Raw genomic sequence first — 14,800 nt, forward strand, 5'->3', positions numbered from 1 at the left:
ACCTTAAGCTGTCCCCCTGGGTAGAGTGCCCGTGGCCTCACAGCAACCTCCAACTCCTGGGCTCAAGCGAGTCTCCTGCCTCCGCCTCCCAAGTAGCTGGGACCATAGGTGCCCGCCACAACGCCTGGCTATTTTTTTTGGTTGCAGCCATCATTGTTGTTTGGTGGGCCTGGGCTGGATTCGAACTTGCCACCTTAGGTGTATGTGGCTGGCACCTTAGCCACTTGAGCCACAGGTGCTGAGCCATTCCATCCTAAGTTTTATTGGACCTACCTTTGCCTGTTTAAAACTGGCTCAGGCTTCAGGTTTTAACTTGAGCATTGGTCCCCCCACTCCAGGGAAATCTCCTCACCTCTCAGACTAGGTTTTTTTTTTTTTTTTTTGAGACAGAGCCTCAAGCTGTCCCCCTGGGTAGAGTGCCGTGGCATTACAGCTCACAGCAACCTCCAACTCCTGGGCTCAAGCGAGTCTCCTGCCTCCGCCTCCCAAGTAGCTGGGACCACAGGCGCCCGCCACAACGCCTGGCTATTTTTTGGTTGCAGCCGTCATTGTTGTTTGGCGGGTCCGGGCTGGGGATTCGAACCTGCCACCTTAGGTGTACGTGGCTGGCGCCTTAGCCGGTTGAGCTATAGGCGCCGAGCCTCAGACTAGGTTTTTATTTTTTCTATTTTTAGAGACAGGGTCTTACTATGTTGTCTGACTGGTCTCAGACTCCTGGCTTCAAGTGATCTGCCCTACACAGCTTGGTCTCCCAAAGTGCTAGGATGATAGGCATGAACCACCGTAGCTGGCCTCTGGTTAGTTTATTTGACTGATTGATTGTTTGATTGATTGACTCATTGAGAGAGACACAGCACCATGGTGTCACAGCTCACAGCAACCTCAAACTCCTGGGCTCAAGCAATCTTCTTGCCTCAGCTTCCGAGGTAGCTGAGACTACAGGTACCTGCTACAATGCCTCCCTCTTGCTCAGGCTTGAGCTCAAGCAATCCACCCACCTCAGCCTCCCAGAGTGCTAGGATTACAGCCCTGAGGTGCTGCACCTGGCCACCTCAGGCTAATTTAGAATCTCCCTCCAGCATTCTGAGCCCTGAAACGTACACATCCTTCACTACTGCACTTAAGTGTCCTAATTGATTCTTTATATTTAAGTCCGGACTCTTCAATAGATTGTGGGAATTGTGGGTCTTGCCCCACTCTTCCAGCTCCAAAAACAGAGCTTGGCTTCATCCATTAATAATGCCCAGGCCAGCATCACCTCTCATCCAACTATTGCTATGGCCTTCAAACCGGTCTGCTAGTCCCCTCTTCCAACTATTCTCCACTCAGCACAGAAATGGGTTCCTTAAAACACAAACCAAACATCACTTCTCTGCTCAAAAATCTAATAAAATTCCTTACCATAGCCCACAAGACCCCACTGTGATCTGGACCCTGCCTGCCTAACCAACGTCATCTGTTATTACCTGGGCACTCAAAGTGTGGTCCGCGGACCAGCTACATGGACATCACTTGGGAGCGAGGTAGAAATGCAGGCTCTTGGATCCCCCTTCTGACCTGCTAAAATTAGAACTGAATTTTAAAGAGTTTCCAAGGTGGGAGATACCTAGGTGTGCTGGGAGGGCTGGGGTTGGAAATGGGAGAGGAGAGAACACAAGTGAGACATGCCCAGGAAGATGGTGCAGTTGATGATGAGGCTGCCTTCCCAGCTCACAGGTCCTGAAGCACGGAAACCGCCCATCCTGGGTACTGACCAGAAGTAGTGGCCATGAACAAAACAAGCGTAAATAGGATCCAACTCTCGCGCAGGCGCACCGAGAACCAGCCGCCAAACTCGGAATCGGAGTACGCAAGCGCACAAAGAAGCCGCTAAAGAGGGCGGAGCTTGCTCGACAGGCAGTCCTGGTCGCGGGTGGGCGGGACCTGAAAAGAAAGGGATTTCCGCTTCCGCCTGAAACCGGATGTCATTGTCTCCCGGGTGAACCGGCCTTTGCAACGAGGGAAGGCGAGTGCAGGTGACGTTTCGCGCGGGCAGGCGTTGGGTTCGGGCCGGGCTAGAGTGGGCGCTTTCCTACTGAAGCCGCTCATGGAGTCTTGAAGGAGGCGCCACAGGCTGCGGGTTTGGGGGCGTTCGGTCGGGTTGACTGACTTTTCCAGACCCCAGCTCTCTAAGCGCGGCTACTCAGGCACCTGGGCGGCTGGCTGGAAGTAACGCTGAAACTCCGGTGAGCCTGAAGGAACCGCCAACCCGCCGCCTCTTGTGTCCCATCAAAGGACATTCTTCCATCCCCCTTTGGAGTACTTTTAACGTTGCCCCCGAGAAAGGCCGAGGCCTCTGGAGTCTGCGCAAACCAGACCCATTCCTGTCGTGTGTGGCTATGGCCACAGGGTAAAATGAGAGAATCTGGAGCCCATTCATAGATGAGAGACATCTATGTTCAGGAGACTTATCTATTCAGTCAACGAATCGTTTTTAAGCGCTTGATGTATACCAGACAATCACATATTGGAGATTCAGCAATGGCTAAAACATGTCTGCACACAACTGACATTCTAGTGGGGAGATCTGGGGGTAGGTTCAAAGATGTGCATTTTCAAGCATCTCCACCCCATCGGCAGGTGGTTCTCTTGCAGCTAGTCATGGGGACCAGGCTTTGAAGGGCAGGGCAGACTTGCCCTGGCAGGTGAGAGGATGGGCTGCATACAAAGCTGCATTTCACTTGCTCTGCCTTCTGGGTCTCCTGAACTCTGGCTGATGCGGTCCCCTTATTTTGCATCTTGTACCTTTCTCCCCATTGCTCACTGGGCTGCAGCCATACTAGTCTTCTTCTTTTTTCTTTTTTTTTTTTTTTTTTTTTGAGACGGAGCCTCAAGCTATCCCCCTGGGCAGAGTGCCATGGCATCACAGCTCACAGCAACCTCCAACTCCTGGGCTCAAGAGAGTCTCCTGCCTCAGCCTCCCAAGTAGCTGGGACCACAGGCACCCGCCACAGCGCCGGCCATTTTTTGGTTGCAGCCATCGTTGTTTGGCGGCCCAGGCTGGGGATTCGAACCCGCCACCTTAGGTGTATGTGGCTGGCGCCTTAGCCAATTGAGCCACAGGCGCTGAGCCCACACTAGTCTTTTTCTAGAAAAAAGCTTATTCTGCCTTGGGGCCTTTTGTATAGCTGCCTTCTCTCATCGGTTAGGCCTCAGTTAAGTGACACCCAGAAAGGGTCTCTCTGATTGCCTCTTATGTGAGGTATCCCTGCTCTGAAATGTTCACTTAACCGATTTTATTAACCTCATTGCACTAAGAAATATTTGTGATCATTTTGCTTATGAGTTTGCTTGTTAAGGGTCAGTCATCCTCCACCGGAATAGATTCCTGGCCTGCTTTGTTGACTGCAGCATCAGTATCAATCAACAAAGGACCTGTAATTTGCCCACTCATTCATTCATTCAGCAGATTTGTTAAGCATCACCTCCGTGCTGTGAACGAATAGTTCTAGGCTCTGAATATACAAAGAAAAGACAAAAATATCTGCTCTCCTGGAATTTACATTTGGACAGTGGTGGGTGAAATTAGAGACACAGGGAGACCAATGAGGAGGCTGAGACAACCCTGACTCAGACCCTGGTACTGGTCCTGGAGTTGGTGAGAAGGGGTCAGATTCTGGGCATATTTCTCAGGTAAAAGAGCAAGGGCAGGGGCAGGATATGACAAGGGAAGTGAGAGAAAGGCATTGAATATGAGTTTGAGGTTTCTTTTCTTTTCTTTTCTTTTCTTTTTTTTTTTGAGACAGAGTCTCAGGCTGTCGCCCTGGTTAGAGTACTGTGGCGTTACAGCTCACAGCAACCTCAAACTCTTGGGCTTAAGCAATTCTCTTGCCTCAGCTTTCCAAGTGGCTGAGACTACAGGTGCCTGCCACAACACTTGGCTATTTTTTGGTTGTAGTTGTCATTGTTGTTTGGCGGGCCCAGGCTGGATTCAAACTCGCCAGCTCTGGTGCATGTGGCTGGTGCCCTAGCCACTTGAGCTACAGGTGCCAAGCCTGAGTTTGAGGTTTCTGATTTGATTACCTGAAAAGATGGAGTTGCTATTAGTTGAGCTGAGTAAGTCCGCAGGAGAGAAGGTTGAGGCATCAGGAGTTTGATTTTGGGCATGCTGTTATAAACATTTGTTAAGAAATCAGGTGAATGGGCTCGGTGCTTGTGACTTAGTGGTTAGGGCACTGGCCATATGCACCAACACTGGTGGGTTCAAACCCAGCCCGGGCCTGCTAAACAACAATGACAACAACAAAAGAATAGCCAGGTGTTGGGCAGTGCCTGTGGCTCAGTGAGTAGGGTGCCGGTGCCCATATACCGAGAGTGGCGGGTTCAAACCCGGCCCCGGCCCAACTGCAACCAAAAAATAGCTGGGTGTTGTGGCGGGCGCCTATAGTCCCAGCTACTCGGGAGGCTGAGGCAAGAGAATTGCCTAAATCCAAGAGCTGGAGGTTGCTGTGAGCTGTGATGCCACTGCACTGTACCAAGGGCAACAAAGTGAGACTCTGTCTCTAAAAAGAAAAATAGCAAGGTGTTGTGGTAGGTGCCTGTAATCCCAGGTACTTGGGAGGCTGAGGCAAGAGAATCACTTAAGCCCAAGAGTTGGAGGTTGCTGTGAGCTGTGACACCAGAGCGCTCTACTGAGGGTGACATAATGAGACTCTGTCTCAAAAAAAGAAGAGAAATCAAGTGAAGGTATGGCTGAGGCAGGTAGACCAGCAAGTCCAGGGGAGACATCAGTGTAGAGGAGGTATGACACCCTGAGACTGGGTTAGATCTCCAGAGTAGGGAAATTCAAAAACTGAGCTCCTGGGCTCTCTTATTATTAAAGAAGTTGATGGAGAAGCAGGAGCTAAGGAAGCTGAAAGCCACCAGTGAGATAGTGTGGAAAAGTGTGGGGTCCTGAAAGCCATATGGCCAGGGTGAGAGGAGGGGCGGAGGGGGCATTATGGAGCCATTGGTGACCTTAGTAGGGAGGGGGCGTGGATGAGGGGTACAGGAGAGAATAGGAGAAAAGGCAGTTTTACACTAGAAACATCCACAGAGAAACAGGTAGTAGCTAGAAGAGGTGTTTTTTTTCCTTGTCAAATGATGAGAAAAGTAACAACAACTGTGTCAGTATCCAGTAGAGCTGAAAATTTGATGTTGCTGACGGAAAGGGGGACAGCATCCAGGGCAGAGTGAAGAAGTTGTTTTGTGGGAAACAGACATTGGCATACTTCCTTAGTAAAAGAGAGAAGGCCAAGTGGATGGTCCTAGGTGCTCTCTTCTGATTTCTTCCTTTTTTTTTTTTTTTTGGTAGAGACAGAGTCTCACTTTATCACCCTCGGTAGAATGCCATGGTGTCACAGCTCACAGCAATCTCCAACTCCTAGGCTTAGGCGACTCTCTTGCCTCAGCCTCCTGAGTAGATGGGCAACAACACCCGGCTAATGATCTCTTCTTTTTACTCAGTAAATCGGAACCACATAGTTAAGAGGCTGTTCCATAGGGAATTATCACTAATTATGAATGAAACTCTGCTCTTGATTCTGGGCAACCTAGTAGGCTGCTGACCTGCCCCATTGTGGAGGAACAGTGCTAGAACCAGTGGTGTGGTATGTGTCTGTGGAGCCACCTTGGGAGGATCAGGTGTGGCAAACGCAGAGCCATGAACACAGTCTCTGGCATGGGAGTTGTGCTCAGTGGTAACTGCTGCTATTTCCTTACCCAGCTGTCTACAAAATCTGTCCCTAGATGTCCCTCTGCCACATGATCCCCCTATCATTTTCCTCAACCCCTTGTCCTTCCTGTGTCACCTTCTCTCTATACCCACCAACTGTGACCTGTCCCACTCTGTTGACTTGTCTCTTTTTTTTTTTCTTTGAGACAGTCTGTCTCTGTTGCCCTGGGTTAAGTGCTGTCATTATAGCTCACAGCAACCTTAAACTCTTGGGCCTGAGCAATCCTCTTGCCTTAGTCTCCCAAGTATCTGGGACTACAGGCATGTGCCACTACACCCAGCTGGTTTTTCTATTTTTGGTAGAGACGGGGGTCTTACCCAGACTGGTCTTGAACTCCTGAGCTCTAGCAGTCCACCCGCCTCAAGTCTCCCAGAGTGCTGGAATTATATAGACATGAGCCACCGCACCTGTTTTCTCTTCTATCTCTTCACCCTTTCTCCTGCCCTGGCTCTGCCTTCATCTTTACCCAGACTTGTGATTCTCATGCTTCCATCCCTACAAAGCATGTAGTGATTTTATCCTTTTACTCCTCATGGCTTCCAAGACCCATCCCAAACATCTAGAACCCTCCCACCTACTTCTCTGTCTAGCAGCCTGTCATTTGTGGAAAGGCAACTTCTGCACGTTTCCCTACAAGAGGACCAGTCAGAATAAAATCACCAGCCCCTATGCACTTAGGCTTTGCTCAGCACTGCCCTGTTGACCTGGCCTGATCTAGCCTGTAGTCTGTGTATCACCCCTCTAGGAACAATGACTTCCTAGTACAGGTGCCAACAATGGATGAGATGTACCCTTGTGCTAAGCCTTTAACTTACATTTGCATTCCTTACACCAGCCTGACAAGATGCCTCTGAGATAGTGATCTCTTCTCTATTGTGTAGCTGAAGCAACTGGGGCACAGAGAGCTTAGGTAACCTGCCCTGGACATGCTATGAGTAGGGGGTGCCAGGGCTAGAGCCTCTTCTCATCCTTCCTGTCCAGAGCACATTGGGATTGTCCTGCCCAAGGACTGCAAGCCTCATCCCTCAGAGGTGGAGGCTTGGATGCCATTTTGCATGTCCCCTCCCTACAATGGGCTGCTGCCAGGCCCTCTTTCAGGCTTGCTTCCTGGAGCACCAAGTAGGGTGGCACAACACTATGAGCCACTGACTTTTGCCCCAACCCTGCAGGTCCACGTACCTGTAGACATGGGACGCAGAAAGTCAAAACGGAAGCCACCACCCAAGAAGAAGATGACGGGGACCCTTGAGACCCAGTTTACCTGCCCCTTCTGCAACCATGAGAAATCTTGTGACGTGAAAATGTAAGTGAGGAAGTAGGTGTGGGATCTTGCCTCATGGGGTACCCAGAGCTCCCCACTCCCTTCTCCCCGCCATCCCTCATTCTGCCCCTTACCTCCCTGCTTGGGGCAGTGTCACCCACAGGTTCAGGCTCATTGCTCACCAGTCCCTCTGCCTCTTCCTATTTCAGGGACCGTGCCCGCAATACTGGAGTCATCTCTTGTACCGTGTGCCTAGAGGAATTTCAGACGCCCATCACATGTATCCTTGGAAAACCAGGATTTTTCTAGGGGGTGAGGAAAGGGTGGCCAGGGCTGCTATGCCTGCTATGCCTGCTTGGGACACCTGGCCAATGGTGAGGGACTGGAATGCAGCTTCTGCCCCTCTGGCTTTACTCTATACTTTAGTACAGGGCTGTGGCTACCCAGAGGACCAGGTAGTCACTGACTGATTGATGGAGGGTGGGGTTGGAAGAGAAGTTACAGGGCAGGGCTCTAATGCCTCCAGTCACCCTTGACATAAGTGGCTCAGATCTGTCAGAACCCGTGGATGTGTACAGCGATTGGATAGATGCCTGCGAGGCGGCCAATCAGTAGCAATGCAGAAGGCCCACCCCCTGGGCAGCCCTGCCTGCCGTGGACCTACCCCCAGGGTTCCACACCAGAGACATTCTAGGGGTTCAGGGTGTGGGTCCAGGGTTATCACAGCCCTCCGTGTGTGTTGATGGAGTGGAAGTTGGTGTGAGTTTGGGGGACTGCCTATTAGCTGTGGGGGTGTGCTTATGCTTGGGTGTTAAGGGGCTTCTGGGCCTGAGGGGCCTGAACTGGCCTCACTTGGCCCCAGAAGCCTCTGTCTTGCTCCCTTCTCTAGCCCCAGATCCCCCCAGCTCCTGGGAGGAGCAGTTTCCTGACACTCTGGGCAAGGGAAGCCTGGGAGAGGCTAGAGCGGGACCATTTGGGACTTCTCACCCACCTCACCAGCACCTCACCTGGACTTCCTGACCTTCCCCACCTTCAGATGCCCATGGCCTGGGATTCAAAGCCACTGTCAACAAGGTCCCTTGACTGGGCCTTGTCAGGCAGCCAGCTCCCCTGTGCTAACTGGGAAGCCTAATTTCATGTCAGCTGCCTTTGTGGAGGGTCAGGTACAACTGTCAGTAACAGGCCCTTAAATAAAGCAGCTGCCACAGATCCTGGCCATCATGATTCTTCAAGTTCTGTGTGTGCCCTAGAGCCAGGAGGGAGGAGAAGGAGTAGAGGCTAATGCGTTCAGGGGGCTGCTACTTTGTCAGTCCTGCCAACTGTCTGATGTTGTAGTCACTCAATAAGCATTCAGGATGTAGCCCCAGCTACTTGGGAGGCGGAGGCAGGAGAATCGCTTGAGCCCAGAAGTTGGAGGTTGCTGTGAGTTGTAAAGCCACCGCACTCTACCCAGGGCAATACCCTGAGGCTCTGTCTCAAAAAAAAAAAAAAAAAAAGCATTCAGGATGGATTGGCCACTGATGTACCAGACAGACATCTGGCCAGGTATTTATAGCAGTCACAGTGAAAATGTTATGGGGGCATTGGGACAGTAGGAGCAGTTGGAGGTGATGCTCCAGGGCCACCCTGAGCCAGACACTGCTCTAAGGGCTTAACTGGTGTCACTCCTACCCGCATCCTGATAGCTGCCTGGTGGGCAGGTACCAAAGTAACTCCAGGTTCACAGATGAGGGAACTGAGGCCAGAGATGGGGCAGATTGCTGGGCTAGTTCCTATAGCCAGGAAGTGGCAGGATTGGGACTTGAACACAGACGCCTGACTCCTGAGTTAGATCCCACAGTCTGACTTCCCTGTGAGCTTAGGGTCTACCTGAGGGACCCACTCGTGGACTGCCCTGGAGTCTGTAGGCAGTGATGGAATATGGGAGAGGAAAAGGGACCTTTTTGCAAGGATGATGAGGACTCTTGGAAAGGTCACACAGGAGTAGGATGCTCGCAGCTGATAGTGGGCACCTCCTGAGGCCTGCACATGCTCTCAGATGGTCACACGGGTAACGGGGATGCCAATGTCCAGCAGCCCAGCAGATCTAGCTCTTCCACTCAGCCTCCTGAGCTGGGGCAGCAGGTGATGTATGCCTAAGCATCCTTGTCATAAAGCAGGAGGGATGAAAGAACCTTCATGGGGCTGTGCTAAGGATGCAGGTGCCAGGCACAGTTTGAATGGCTCTGGGGCCCAGCCAGGGCAGGGACAAGTGTGAACGACTAGGAGAGGTGTTAAGCTAACCCAGAAGCTCTGCCTACCAGGCTGGTGGCTGGGTCTGCTGTGTACCCCCGAAGACCCACCTTGCTATGACATTCTCCTTAGCAATCTTGCCTCCTCCAAGGTTCCAAGTAAGGTCCCCAGCCTGGCAAGAGCCAACAGATGTGTGAAGAGGGGCTGAAAGGCATGTGGGTTGTGGGGCGCCATCTGGGATCCAGCAGGAAGGGGGCTCACCTCCTGCAGCCTGCCTACCCCAGTCTCAGGCCAAGTACTAATATGGTGCTGTTTTCCTAAGAACTCAGGGCCCTAGGCCAGGCGTTCATCCTCAGCAGAGCTTCCCTGCACCAGCCCTTGGGGAGTAGGACTTGTAGTAGTCACGCCAAGAGTGCCTGGAATCTGGTTTACGAGGCCCCAGGGGCTATATGCATCTGCAGATCTGGTCTCTGTCTTTGCAGATCCCCATGTTCCAACCCTGACATGGAATAGGGGATCCCTCCCAAATGGCTCTGTGCTGCCATTCCACCAGCAGTGGAGCAGCATTTCCACTGCTTTACACCTTCTCCCTGGAACCATGATGTTTGATGGTATCCAAGCAGGGTGGCTGGTCCTCACGTGTATAGCAGGGGTCCCCTCTAAAATATGAGGAAGTTGGGGGCCCTGTCCACAGCCTTCTATGGCCCTGGGTTGGCAGCCCAAACTCCAGGTTCAGTCTTGAGGGTGCTGGGAGTGAGATGGGTGCACAGAGGTAGGCATGGTAAGCTATTTGGCTGCCCTCTGCTAGTCAGTAAGGCGCCCTGCCTAGAAGTGCCTGTCATTCACCCCTCCCCCAATCCAGGGCTAAAAGGTTTACCCAGCCACTAGGACCCCCTGCTCTTTTTTTTTTTGAGACAGAGCCTCAAGCTGTCACCCTGGGTACAGTGCTATGGCATTACAGCTCACAGCAACCTCCAACTCCTGGGCTCAAGGGAGTCTCCTGCCTCCACCTCCCAAGTAGCTGGGATTACAGGCGCCGGCCACAATGTCTGGCTATTTTTTGGTTGCAGCCGTTGTTTGGTGGCCCAGGCTGGATTCAAACCCACCAGCTCAGGTGTATGTGGCTGGTGCCTTAGCCACTTGAGCCACAGGCGCCGAGCCAAAGACCCCCTGCTCTTTGTCCTTCCTCCTTGTCAGTGCCTGAACCCCATCAGCAGCTCAGGGTTTGGAACATCACCCCGTCTGGGGTGTCATTTCATTTAAGCTCTCTCCTGACCTTGCAGGGCTTACTGTCTGCATTTTCCTGATGGGGAAGGAGAAATGGTTGCCCAGGGTCACCCAGCCAGTCAGTAGCAGATACAGGATTTACATCCTGTCTAGCCTGTACCAGTGGGTGGGCTCCTTGTCACCACAACCCACAGGCCCCTCACAGACATCTGCTGGGCATTGTGTGTGTGTGAACCTGTGTACATATTAGCTCTCCTAAGTATGCCTTTTTATTTTTTTTAGAGTCAGAGTCTCACTTTATTGCCCTTGGTAGAGTGCTGTGGCGTCCCAGCACACAGCAGCTCCAACTCCTGGCCTTAGGCGATTCTCTTGCCTCAGCCTCCCAAGTAGCTGGGACTACAGGTGCCCGCCACAACACCCAGCTATTTTTGTTGTTGTTGCAATTTGGCCGGGGCCAGGTTTGAACCCACCACCCTCGGTATATGGGACCGACACCCTAGTCACTGAGCCACCATTTTTTTTTTCTTTTTAAAGAGAGAGGCAGGACATCACTCTTTGGCCCAGCCTGGAGTGCAGTGGCCCAATCATAGCTCACTGTAACCTTGAACTCCTTAGCTCAATGGATCTTCCCACATCAGGGGAGGCCTCAGGTGATTTTACAGCCATTTATTGTGCTCCAGTGAAATAGAAAAAGTGCTTGCGTTCCAAACGCTGCTGTCACATCCATGTACACCAGTCGCTGCAAACCAAACTGCGTGTGTCCGCTGGGTCTCTGGGCATGCAGTTTGCTTCCACTGCAGGGACAGGGTGGGGCAGGTCGAGCCTGGGCTCTGGGGGCTTTGCTTGGAGGGGGGGGTTTCTAGTCCTGGGGTACCCACTTGTGAAGGAGTGGAAAGACAGCTGGAATAGCTTTGCTCAGTGCATCCTTTGGGTGCTGTTGGGAACACCCAGCTCTATGTTGGACCCTGTAGCACTACAGGGAGGGCCCCCCCCCCGGGGCCCTCAGGCTGCTCTCACCAAACTCTAACCCTGTAGGCAGGTGCCAAGGGGGCTGGAGGGTACCATGCAGGGAGAGGGGGTTGGCTGGACCTAGTAGGCTCCACTAGGCCCAGCCAAGAGCAGCAGCCAGCCTCCCTGTGGGGTGGGGGGAGGGCAGGGAAGGCAGGGAAAGCCACCAGCCCCTAGGCAGAGTTGTAGTAGTTATGCAGGTGGTGATTGTGGGCAGGCTCGCCTAGCTCTGGGTATTCGGGATTCAGGCAGTACTTGGGGTCATAGACCTGACGTGGCAGCCCATATACGGTCATGCCCCTCTGTGAGGCCCCCTTGTTGCTGCCCATCTGCAGACTGACATTGAGTGTGTCACAGTGCTCCATGCCCAGCCCAGGCTCAAAGATCTGGCGCTTGGTCCCTGGTGCAGTCATGCCGGCCTGTGGAGGGCAGTATGGTCAGGTTGTGGGGACTGCCAGGGGTGTAAGCCTCTCTGGCATACCCTGTGGCCCCCCTGCTTACCTGGCTGGCACCCTTGTTGGTGCCCATCTGCAGGCTGATGGTGGCCCGGTCCAAGGGCTGGTCTGTGCCAAGCTTGGGGTCATAGAGGTGGCGCCGAGTGCCATAGGCTGTCATGCCCTGTTGGCTAGCAAACTTGTTGGTGCCCATCTAGGAAGCCACAGGGAATATCACACTGAGGATTACAGAGCCTCACCAAGGACCATGAGAAGTAACTGACATCAGAGGACAAGGGACTGTTTCATTTTCAGATTGGAAACTGAGGCCCAACGTGTACAGGATCAACCTCTAGGGTTCAAGTCCTAACCCACTATGCATGAATTGAGAGATCAGGCAAAAGGAAGCTAGCTTCTCTGAGCCTCAGTTTTCTCATCTGTAGAAAGGGGGTGATGATAGCAGTACCTCCCATGACAGCTGTTATTGGAAGGAGTTTATAAGTAGAAGATGCTGAGGCTCGGCATCCATAGCTCAGCAGTTAAGGCACTGGCCACATACCCTGGGACTGGCATGTTCAAACCCAGCCTGGGCCTGTTAAACAACAGTGACAACATACAAAAAAATAGCCAGGTGCTGTGGGCACCTATAGTCCCAGCTCCTTGGGAGGCTGAAGCAATAAGCCCAAGAGTGATGCCATGGCATTCTACCAAGGGCGACATAAACTGTCTCAAAAAAAAAAAAAAAAAAGATGCTGAGGTCTGTGCTAGGCTTATAGGCTAGTTAATGCCAAATATCCTTTCCCCCAAAGGCTTTGGGGCCCAGGGTGCCCTCTGACCTCCTCTGTGGGGAAAGGGCAGTACCTGCAGTCCGATGATGTTCCGCCCTTCTCTTAGCTTCTCAGGCTCAAATTTCCGCTCCTGCTTCTCTGCATATTTCACCCCCACATTCACCTTGTTTCCTTTCGTCTTGGCCTGGGTGGAGTAAAGAGGGTGGGATCACTAGGGGGGACTCCAGGTGGCACTGTCCTCTTGGAGATCCTTGGCAGCACTTGCCACTCACACTGGGCTCAGGCGCATGAGTGGCCACCCCCCGCACACTGCTCCAGGCCCACCCTAACCCACACTTACCATGCTGGCCAGGGCCAGGAGGGTGGACTGCACCTGAGTGTGGTTGGTGTTCTCAAACAGGTCATTGGCCTCAAAGATGTCATGAGGCTTCACCCCATACTTGGTGATGGCCTTGATAAAGTTGCCAATGTTCTCCAGCTGGGGGGAGGAAGTCAGTGGTGGGCGGGGGGCTTATGAGCAAGGAAGGGGGTGAAAGGGGCTTACCCTGGGCTTACCTGGTGCCAGTTTTGGGTGGACTCATTCACCTTCTTCACAGAACCTGGCTGGAGCTTATTAATGAACCTACAAGGAATGGGGGACAGGAGTGAGAAGGATGCCCCTTATTGTTCAGCCCAGCTGGCAGGGCATCAGAGTGACAATGGGGTGGCCCACACCATACAGTTGTGTCACCTCCCCTATAGCCAGCTCTCAGCTGCAGCCCTTCCAAACTACCCATGCACACACAGGTGGGATGCCAACTTCAGGGGAGCTGGACTGACTCAGATCCCCATGAGAGAGGCTCCTTAAGTCTGAGTCTCCTGGTTTTCCCCAGGCCTCTCTGGTGCCACTTCTCAGCATCCTTTTCTCTTGCAGACACTGGGGAGCCCAAACAGGCCTTTTTGGTGCTCTTTCAGCAGCACATGTACAAACAGGTCTTTTTTCTGACCACACGCACCCTCTGCATGATCCTGTCCAGTTTCTTGGCTTGAAGTACCATCCATGTGGCACCCCCATGTTTCCCTGCAGCTCCTGCCTCTTGCTGTCCACCCAGCTTCCTCCATGGGCATCTTTCAAACCTACCCCACTCCTACCAATCTCTGGGTGCTTGGCCCAAGCCTTTGAACTTGCCCCTGACTCACATTCCCTTTCTTACATTCTAAGAGCCCCACATCCAATCCATATTTCTCTCTTTTTTTCCTCTCTCTCTCTCTCTCTCTCTTTTTTTTTTTTTTTTTTTTTTTGAGACAGGGTCTCTCACCCTGTTGCCCTGGCTGGAGTACAGTGGCGTCATCCTAGCTCACTGCACCTCGAACTCCTGGGCTCAAGCAATCTATTCTCTTTGGCCTTCCAAATGCTAGCATTATAGACATAAGCCATTGTGCTGGCCAAATTTTTCAATTTTTGTAGAGACAGACTTTCCCTCTTGCTCAGACTGGTCTCAAACTCCTGGCCTCAAGCAATCTTACTTTGTCCTCCCAAAGTGCTGGGATTACAAGCATAAGCCACAGCACCAGTCCTCTCTGCCTTCGAAATACATCCAGAAGCCCACCCACTACCTCCCACCAGCTCTGCTGTATTATAAGCCACTACCACCTGTGTCCTGGGCTCTTGGTAGTGGCCTCTTTACCAGCTCCCAATTTCCACCGTGTCCCCTATGGACCCTTCCTCATGCAGCAGCCAGAATGGCCATTTTAAAATAATTCAAGTTAATTCTGCAGTTCAGAATCCTTCTTGGTTCCCCATTACCTTCAGGATTAAACCCTAATTCCTTGGTGTCTGTTCCCCGGTTCATTCTGTGACCGCTTCTCCCTCGCTCACTTGGTGCTGCCCATACCAGCCTCCTTGTGTTCCTGGAACACCCTAAGCACGCTCCTACCTCAGGACCTTTGTCCCCTTTGCATCTCCCAGGTCTCTTGGCCCCCTCTCTCCCTTTATCCAAGGTTCTATTCACATGTCACCTCCTCAGAAAGCCTCCCAGATCACTCTATAAGAAACAGTACCGACTCGGTGCCTGTGGCTCAAGTGGCTAAGGCACCAGCCACATACACCTAAGGTGG

At 52.4% G+C, this 14,800-nt stretch overlaps 2 protein-coding genes across 2 annotated transcripts in view; one reads left to right on the top strand and one right to left on the bottom strand.

Annotated features, from left to right (window-relative positions):
- Window positions 1-1,954: 1,954 nt before the first annotated feature.
- On the top strand, window positions 1,955-8,238 carry ELOF1 (elongation factor 1 homolog). The gene is made up of 4 exons (XM_003797932.3): window positions 1,955-2,015; window positions 6,923-7,056; window positions 7,224-7,294; window positions 7,565-8,238. The coding sequence occupies exons 2-4, from the start codon at window positions 6,941-6,943 to the stop codon at window positions 7,627-7,629; spliced, it is 252 nt and encodes an 83-aa protein (XP_003797980.1). The 5' UTR covers window positions 1,955-2,015; window positions 6,923-6,940; the 3' UTR covers window positions 7,630-8,238.
- Window positions 8,239-11,122: 2,884 nt separating this feature from the next.
- Window positions 11,123-14,800, bottom strand: part of CNN1 (calponin 1) — a 7,328-nt gene continuing 3,650 nt past the window's right edge. The window contains exons 3-7 of the mRNA XM_023518024.1: window positions 13,259-13,325; window positions 13,044-13,181; window positions 12,777-12,887; window positions 11,983-12,129; window positions 11,123-11,900 (exon numbers count right to left, since the gene is read on the bottom strand). Coding sequence (XP_023373792.1) covers window positions 11,655-11,900; window positions 11,983-12,129; window positions 12,777-12,887; window positions 13,044-13,181; window positions 13,259-13,325 — 709 coding nt within the window. The 3' untranslated portion in view covers window positions 11,123-11,654. The remainder of the gene's footprint in view (window positions 11,901-11,982; window positions 12,130-12,776; window positions 12,888-13,043; window positions 13,182-13,258; window positions 13,326-14,800) is intronic.

The sequence above is a fragment of the Otolemur garnettii genome, unplaced genomic scaffold (assembly GCF_000181295.1).
Source record: "Otolemur garnettii isolate 467f Iridium unplaced genomic scaffold, OtoGar3 scaffold00127, whole genome shotgun sequence".
In the NCBI taxonomy this organism is placed as follows: Eukaryota; Metazoa; Chordata; class Mammalia; order Primates; family Galagidae; genus Otolemur; species Otolemur garnettii.